This window comes from Triturus cristatus, chromosome 4_1 (assembly GCF_964204655.1).
Source record: "Triturus cristatus chromosome 4_1, aTriCri1.1, whole genome shotgun sequence".
Taxonomy (NCBI): domain Eukaryota; kingdom Metazoa; phylum Chordata; class Amphibia; order Caudata; family Salamandridae; genus Triturus; species Triturus cristatus.
The window spans coordinates 697,422,621-697,431,846 of NC_140585.1; the positions used below are offsets into that span (position 1 = coordinate 697,422,621).

Genomic DNA, 9,226 nt, shown 5'->3' on the forward strand with positions numbered 1-9,226 from the left:
AACTGGACAAAGGAAATGGGTGTAGCCAATAGGGGTGGGCGGAATTTGCGGAATTAACCTTCGCAAATTATCGCGAGAATGTTTAAAATTATCGCAAACAAGCAGAAATATCGCGAAGATGCGGAAGTTTTTTTCCGGCATGTTCGCGCGATTTTCTGCATGGTTGCGGGTCGCCAACTTACCCATGTGGCTGCTTGCGGGCGCGGCCATCTTGTTTTGAGTTGTTCTCGCGGTGCATGATCGCGAGAAGAAAGACGTGATCGCGCGACGCATGACGTCACTGCGGGCGCGAACTGTCGCGAGACAGCGCAAATGGCTAAAAACAATACAACATCTCATGGAGAACGCGACCGGATCAAGAAAACTTGTCGGCGAACGCAGGGATTCAGGTAAGGCGATCGCGCGCGCGCGAGAATGTATCATTTTACAGCGCGAGCAAGAAACAAATTATCGCCAAGCTGCGGAAACCGGAATTTTTGACATTTTCGCGCTCTCCGCGGAACGCAAAAATGTCAAAATATCGCAATTTCCGCGAACGGAACGAAATTTTTGCCCAGGCCTAGTAGCCAATAGGTGGGTCCCCAGAGCTAGTCCAACCCCTTCCTTAGTATAAGTAAAGAACCTTTGTAACCAAAACTTTAGATTACCCTGGATGAAACTCTGAAGCCAAATCCTGGACCTTTGACGCTCTGCTCAAGACCGGAGGACTGAAGAAATCTCCCTTGGGGTCAAGGAGTGACTCCCCTGCTTGGCAAGCACCAATGAAGCAATTTGCCATTCTGCATTATCGAAGCTCCCACCAGACTCCGAAGTATTTGCAGCCCAGGAAGAGGATTTCCAGACATCTCAGAGGCTGACCCGAGTCCCCAGCAAAGCTGAGACTCACAGCCCTCGTGAGTAGTGTGGAACCGGATCTCCTGGTCAGAATGCACTTTTGCAAGTGCATTGACTTCTCGACGTCTCCTGAAGTCGTGCTTATGCTGACTTACAGCCCCTACCTCGAGCTCTGAATCCACTGAAGATTGTTGGCCTGGTCATTCCGAGTGACCTGTGGGCCGCCATTTTGTGGTTCGTCTTCAGGTCCCTTTGCGATCCTTGATCTGTTGACGGGTGGGTCCCTGAGGGGGTAAATTTGAATTTCCTTGGGCTTCCCTGTTTGCTCTAGACATGCCCCAACTCCCTACCAAGTGGTGAGTCCCCCAATCCTTGCTGGTCTGCACCGAAGCATCTTTCTTGTTTCTGCGTGGGTTGCTGTTGCTAAGGCTTGTTGTGTCCAATCCGGGCACCGACACTGCAGCACTCGATATCCTTTATGGAACAGCTCGAATCCAGCTCCTGGTTGTCCTCGACACCTCCTGGTCCTCATGGCTGAAGAGTCAAGCTTCACCTCTTTCACCTGAAATCACGCGACATCGGTGGGCATCTGCTCATCGCCTTCCTGGTCACTGGCTAGTGACCCAGACTCTGTTCCCTCTGCTTTCAGGTTCTTCTCATCTTCAATCCAGGCTTGGATCTCTTCGGACACTTCGCATCTTCACGCCAGCAGCACTTCTTCGCCAGCTCCCATTGAAATCGACGAAGCGACCCGAAACCTAAAGACACCTATGCACCCGGCTTCCCTGGGTGAGGTAACATGAGTACTCTGGTGCTCCCGTGGGTGCTAGCCCTAGAACTTCCTAATTCCAAAAGGGTTTGGTTCTGACTCATTTCTAAGTGTCCCTAATCTTTAAAAATCTAACCGCGGCTTTCCCCATAGAAGCTAATGGGAGGTCACGGCTGTGTTCACACACTGCACACGGCCCCCGTGGGTCCCCTGTGTCACTACCTTGGGTGCCTCCGTGGGGTCCCAGCGATTCTACAGGCTCTAGGCCTTGTGTCTAGTTAAGTCGTGGTTCTTATTCCACTATTTTAGTATATGGTTTGGCTCGCCCCTAGGGTCTGACGTATATTTGTGTTATTTTACTGTGATTATTGAAGTGTAACTTATGTGTTTTGACTTCTAGTCTCATAAAGAGACTAGGAGGGTGTGTTTAGTAATACATACATATATTTTATATATATACCTGGTGTGGATATCTTTCATTTAGGAACTCAAGAGTTTATAGACTGGTAAAACAAGCTGCTTTACATTCCTTCAAGACTTAGCCTGAAGGCTGCTCTCCATAGCTACCACTATGATAGCCTTCAATAAAGTTTTTCTTTAACCTATAACCAATAAGGGGTTGTTTGGACTGATACAAGGTGCCCACTATAACTAGTGGACAGCATATATCAGGCCAACTTCTCACAAGAGGTATGCAGATCACTGAAATACAGGACTGCACTCCCTGTTACCTGGAAACATAATGCTGATGATAAGCTACAACTGCTCCCGAAATTGTGCTGAGGTGTGCAGAGGAACTACACCAACTGCTACCACAAAGAAAATCCGGCTCCTTACTGAAAATGGGAGCATGTACAAGTGACGTGCTTGCATGTAACGTGTCCTGCCAACTCAAAGAACTGGGTGTTTATTTTTTTGTTTCTTTTTTTGCATATTTATATAGTGCAAACTCGCCCCGAAGGTATAGGAGCTCTTTACATGAGCACCGTATTTACATTACACATTAAGGCACGGGGAGATTAAGTGATTTGCCCAGAATCACAGGATGTGGACACGACCTCGAGGCTCGAACCCTGGTTTCCTGCACCAAAGTCGGCAGTTTAAGCTGACGGACCACATCCTCTCCCTCACATCCAAGATGGTGCCACGTTGCGTCAACCTTGTAGCGGTTCAGTGACGGTGTCGCGTAACCTTCTCAGTCTGCAACGTAAAAGTCACAGCAGCTATGTCACTTTCCCTAAGACTGTGCTGGGGCATTCGTTGCGTGCCCAGTTACAGCTGCACCCTCATGTAAGCGCACCCATGTGCCGGAGCTCCAGAGCGCATACTGTGTGAGCCGTAAGTGCCTCCACTCCATTTACATGACAAAAAGCAGTGCCTTGAATCTTCCTGACCTGGGCACACTGCCTGGGGCTCCTTCAGTGAGTGAGATGGCCTTGAGACAGCTCTGATCCTCAAAATACACGGCACTTACAGGGATCACCAGGTTGTGTGTTACCTCCTCATCCAAATGAGCCTTATCAGCTCCAAAATGTTGTAAGCCCACCTCGAGAGGAACCCTGGATGCTGGTAGAATTTTGAACTGAAGCTTTAATGGGGCACACAACCTGGAGTCGAGCCACTGTGAGGAACCAGGGTCAACTGACTTCCCTAGAGTGTTCTGACCCATACATTCTCGAAGGCTAAAAGTTCCATCACAACATTTTCCCAGAACACAGCCGAGGACTGGCCCAAATCCAGTTACCACATCACCAAAATGGGTCATTTTTCTCCATGTCGTGTTTTGGGGGCTTTGCAGTTGCAATTGATTGGACCATCCACACAGAAGAGATACCTTTTTATCGGAAGCAGTTTTAGAACACGGAGTAGTGTAATATCTTCTTAAATCAGCAGGATTTTTCTTCATTTGTGGTCTCCAAATGTAAGGTAGTGTTTGCAAGAAAGAACACGTTTTGCAAAATGCCCTCTTAATCACATGACAGTATAGATAACCTCAACTTCAAAGTTGTAGAAATACCCACAATTCTAAAATTCGGAATCATGGCCACATTTCAAGAGTATATGTTTCCTTCATACTTTTTTGAACTGGGGGTCTCTAGTTGGCCGAGGTAGGTACCTTTGACCAAATAGGGAACCTTGCTTCTAAGTCAGGGAAAGGGGATTACACTACTGGATAACCCCTGCTCACCCCCTTGGCAGCTTGGCATGCGCAGACAGGCTTATCTCAGAGGCAGTGTGTTGAGCATTTGTGAACACATACAGTAATACAGTGAAAACACTACAGATGGACACCACACAGGTTTTTATAAAAAATAAGTATTCTTTATATAGACTTAACACAAGACCACAAACGACAAAAATCCACAATACTGTACTCAAAATTGACCTAAAGATGGTAGAATTAACTTAGTTCAAGTTGATGGTAAATGTGACACAGTTCTCACAAAAGTACCTGGATGCGTAACGCAAAATAAACAAAAGGCTCGCAGCGTTGGAGATGCGTTGATTCCTTGCTTCGGGGGACCCGATGCGTCGCGCCTCAATGCTTGTACAGAGTAGGGGATGCGTCTTGATCCTTACTGGAGAGGAGGTGATGAGTAGATTCTCATGCTGCAGCCCGGTTGCGATGCGGCAAGATGGCACCTCGATGCGATGCTACAATCCGGTGCGATGCGATAAGATGGCGCCCTTGATGCGACGATGTGAAGATGATGCGCCCACACCCTGGCAGCCGTGGTTCGACTCTGTACTATGGAGCCGCAACAGGCTCTGTGACATGCTTCTCCACTGATGCGACGGCGACCCTCACGGTGACGACACGCTTCTCCGGTGATGCGGCAGCAGACAGCTGCGAAGAAGACACGCTTCTTGGAGATGCGGCACGCTTCTCCAGCGATGCGACGACTACAGCTGCGGCAGCGACACGCTTCTTCTTGTTGCATCGTGCTTCCAGCTCCAAGCAGGATGTATGACGTTACAACGCGGGCTGTTACAACGCATGCTGTTACAACGAAACTGTTACAACGCAAGTGGATTTACAACGCATGCCATTACAACGCAATTCTTTACATCGACTTGCGCTAGATGGCGTGCTAACATTAGAAAAGTGTAATTTACTATTGCAACTCCAGTCCACTTAACAGTAGGGAAGGTGTTGGGATAGTAAACTACAATATTTGTAATGTTAGCACGCCATCTAGCGCAAGTCGATGTAAAGACTTGCGTTGTAATGGCATGCGTTGTAAATCCTCTTGCGTCGTAACAGTTTTGTTGTAATGGTAGTGCGTTGTAAAAGTTGCGTTGTAAAGGTTGTTCCCCCTCCAAGCAACATGCAGGCTTCTGCAGCTAGAATTCCCAGCAAGAAAATTCAGAGGGGAGCTGGTGGTGAAGTCTTTTGTCCCTGAGACTTCAGGCAGGAGGCAAGCACAAGTTCAAGCCCATGAAGAAATATTCTGCAAGATGATGAAGTACACACAAAAGTTCCTTCTTCTCTCCTTGGCACTGAAGACACTACTGTAGGCCAACCCAGCAACATAGCACACTGGCAGGGGGGCAGTACAACTCCTACAGCCTCCTTTGGTTCTTCTCCTTGGCAGAGATTCATCTTGTTTTTCCACAAGTGATCTAAAGTCTTGGGGTCTGGGTCCCCATATTTATACTACTTTTCTCTTTGTTCTCTGAAGGCAGAGAGACCTTTGCCTAGTCCAAACCAGTTCTGGTCAGTCCTGAAGCACTTTGTTGACAAGACTCCTTCTTTCCTTTCAGAGTGCAGGGCAGATACATCAGACGTACCACAGGAGGTGGAGCCAGCATTGTGGAGGGAAGGCACAGCCCTATACAGGTCCCAGGTGCAACTCCTCCCACCCATCTAGATGTAGATCTCTCTATTCAGCCCTGTGCTGAGTCACCCTCTCGCCTGGAATCCCCCAGCCCCTGTCACTCACAGAACCAGACACACAATACACAATCTAGCAAAGGCAGGCTTGGACAGTTAAGCAAGGAAATACCTACTTTCTAAAAGTGGTATTTTCAAACACAGAATGTTAAAACCAACTTCACTAAAAGATGGATTTTATCATTCTGAGTTCAGGCATACTAAACTCGAATTTCTACCTAGATCCGTGAGTCAGTTAGGAGAATAAGATGTAATAATCAAACTGCCCATTCTGGCCTATGGGGAACAGGTAGCCTTGCAATAGTGAAAAACGACATTGGCTGTGATTCACTATTAGGACATGCCACACACACCAGGGCATGTCCTACCTTATACTTACAATGCACCCTGCTCTTGGGCCTACCACAGGGGTGTCTGATATGAAGAAAAGGGAAGGTTTAGGGACTGGCAAGTGGGTGCACTTGGCCAGTCAACATGGCAGTATCAGACTGCACATAGGCTCTGCAATGAAAGGCCTGAGACACACTTTACAGGCTACTTCTGTGGGTGGCACAACCAGCGCTGCAAGCCCACCAGCAGCATTTGATTTACAAGCCCTGGGCACACATGGTGCACTGTACTAGGGTCTGACAAGTAAATCAAATAATCCAATCATGGAGTCACTAATTAAAACATCAATTTACACTAGATAGCATATGCACTTTAGCACTGATCAGCAGTAAAAAAGTGCCCAGAGTCATAAAACCAACAAAAACAGGTCAGACAAAATATAGGAGGAAGGCAAAAAGTTCAGGGATGACCCTGCAAAAAGGGCCAAGTCCAACAATACTTTTTATTTCATTGCCTTTTACCATATGAATTGGCGCTTAGTCGGTACTCAATGGTAAATCATTACTAACTGCAGCTCAGTTGTTGGCTTTAGCTATCAAATGTATTCAGACTTCCAATAAACACTAAATAGCCCTACAAATAGAGGGGTCTCATTGACATACTGGTACATTATGTTTGTAAATCCCCCATCGGAGAAAAAATTACAGATGAAAATCATGTCAGCTGTTTAGATTTTTTTCCTATTTCATTTACATTCTTTTTTATTTCAACAATTAGTTTCTCGAGGTAAATGAGTGATGTACAAAACTGACTCCTTGCTGGATTCAGAATGTTGGCTAGTTTTCAGCAATCTATACTATGCTAGGTTAACCAATGGTTTGTACGTGTGTTTCCCCCACAAACTACAGTTAGGTTTAAACCACATAAAATAGGAAAATGTACTACGACTTAGGAAACTGCAGAACTGATTTAAAATGTTTTTGTTTTACAGTGCTGCTTGTTCCTGAAAGCTGGAAGGATGGTGATTTAAGCACAGCAAACTTTTTGTTGATGCCATTTTTACTTTTTTTTAAAAGACATATGCTTTCCTGTAAAGAGCTTTTTCCCATGTTTTAAAAAAAAACAATTTCCTATGTTTTAGCTATTTTTATGGTTACCCACAGGGGAATCCACAAACCCTTTTTTGCCTTTAGAATCCCCAACAAGTGGGAAAAAGGACTCAAATTGTTCATGGATATCTTGTGTGGAAAAAAAAAGTTATGAAGGCTCAAACCCAAAGTGCCCGAAAATTTCATAAAATACTCAGCTCAGCACAGTGTGGGTCTGGGGGGGAGGTTAGGTGAAGGAAGCCTAAAAAACTAAGGGGTTAAGTAATGCAAGTACCTTATATGATGCTCAATAGGTAACTAGGGGTCAGTACTGTCATGAAAATATTTCTGAGATGTGGGTGAATTGTTCAGATCCACCACTAGTATATTGTGTGTGCAATGGTAAAATTGTGATTCTTTCCAAGTGGTGGAAATGATTCTACGGGATGATGATTTATAAGATATTTTGTGGGCTGCCTTTGACTGACTTATAGTTTTATTATGGGTAGCCAGCAAATACGTCAAGTCCGGCAAAACTTATTATGTGTTACTTGTTTGTACATTGCACCTCCCTTTGAAAGACACAGCACAATTGAAGAAAGATCCCAATGTAATCAGTGGCATAAAACAAAATGATGGTGCACCCTGCAAAATGTGATAAGTGGCTGGTCTTTAACTCAATGGGGCCCACTGCCAAGGACAGAGACATGGGGTACCTTTTTCTGGTCCTCTGTCTGCAGTGATATAAAATGAAGAGTTGCTTTTCTGTTTGTTTCTGTTCAGGAAAGTGAGGGGCTTTCCAGAGGGTGTAACTGTTTCTTACTCCATGCCAGTGCACACATTCCAGTGCTTAATTTGAGCCAGTAGCTTTTGGTGCTCAGCACGGGCACGTAATTGTCAACACTGGCGCTTGTGACAGTTTGTCACAAGGTCGCACTCTATGGCTGATTTAGAAATGACCAAAACAACAGTTTATTATTAATTCATGTACATTAAAAATGACTATTACCTGCCGCCCTAGCCATTTTCATAGCTTTGTGGCCTGAAATAGTCCGAATTGTCACACTTATAGAAGTGTGATGGTTAGTAGTGGTGTTGTTACTATCATTGGCAGCATAGCAGGGGCAAGGTGTGGTGCAAGCTGCAGTGGCCTCCTGATGAGCCCTGGCACTTTTTTTTTTTTACAAGTTAAGCACTGACGCATTCTGCTAAACATGTAATAGCATGGCTAAAGAGGTTGAGGGGATCTCTCTCCAAAACAAGGAATCCTGGTCCCCTTGCACCATGGGGGCTGCGGGGACATGCATTACGCCCCTGGTTCTGCTCGTTGACTAGTATCATGCTGGAATGCCTCTCATTCTAATTCTTTTGTTTTCTCTATCTCTCTGACAGGTAACATTCTACAATGAGATTACGCCATTAGTATATCGAGTGTGTCATGGGCAAGTGCAAAGAAGAAAATGGGCCCTTGGCTGCTGCTTGAATTATGAACCAGTGTGTGGTCCCCCTCTTGCATCGGGACCCGATGCCACTTCACCTGCTGTACCAATGGAAGCTACTCCCCTGAATGCAACTAATCCTTTGCACCCATTCTCTCATTTACCAGCATTCGAAGAGCCCCAGATGTGTACTCTCTCACTGGTTTTAAAACTTGACTTCCTGTTCTAGAATGTGCTCCCGAGCAGACTTGAGTGGGGACAAATATAGAGGTGGACTCAAATCGGCCCAGGGTGTAAGGAATGTAATTTGCATAGCATAAAGTGCATCTGTGGACATGGCAGTTAGGCCTGCTGCAAATTCAATTTCATTTTGGTGTGACTCGCCTAGATTGTGATAATTGCTTTGTATTCTTATGGGAAGGTGGCAGCAAATGGTTTCAAAACGTACGCAACGAACAGTTGGGAAAGTACTACATTTCAATATTTCTTCATCTTACAATTCTATCCTCAAATTGATGTTATTTCATTGTTATATCCAAATGATTCGTGAAAACATGTGACGATCTTGGTCCAGGGCTTTAAGTGGGATGAAAAAACTGTGAGGTCTCGCAAAGGGGCGTGGTCAATGCCATTAAGGGCGTGGCTTAAAACACCTAAGCTAAAAACCTGTGCTTAGCATAGTGTGCCGCCCGACTTGTATTTTGATGTTTCTGTCATTGCATCCAGATATATGATACAACAAGTAACATCATACCTACAACAAGTCAGGACTATTGGCTTTGTCAATAGTTGTTAGTTGCATAAGATAAATAAGCAGCGGCTATGGCTTGTACATAATATTGAAAAAGCTTCCACCTAAAGCCCTGGCGAA

At 45.4% G+C, this 9,226-nt stretch overlaps 1 protein-coding gene across 1 annotated transcript in view; it reads left to right on the forward strand.

The window, feature by feature from the left end:
- Positions 1-8,584, forward strand: part of LOC146855394 (uncharacterized) — a 54,562-nt gene extending 45,978 nt beyond the window's left edge. Inside the window, exon 6 of the mRNA XM_085651131.1 lies at positions 8,309-8,584. Within this exon, the coding sequence (XP_085507257.1) occupies positions 8,309-8,584 (276 nt within the window). The remainder of the gene's footprint in view (positions 1-8,308) is intronic.
- The last annotated feature ends 642 nt before the right edge of the window (positions 8,585-9,226 follow it).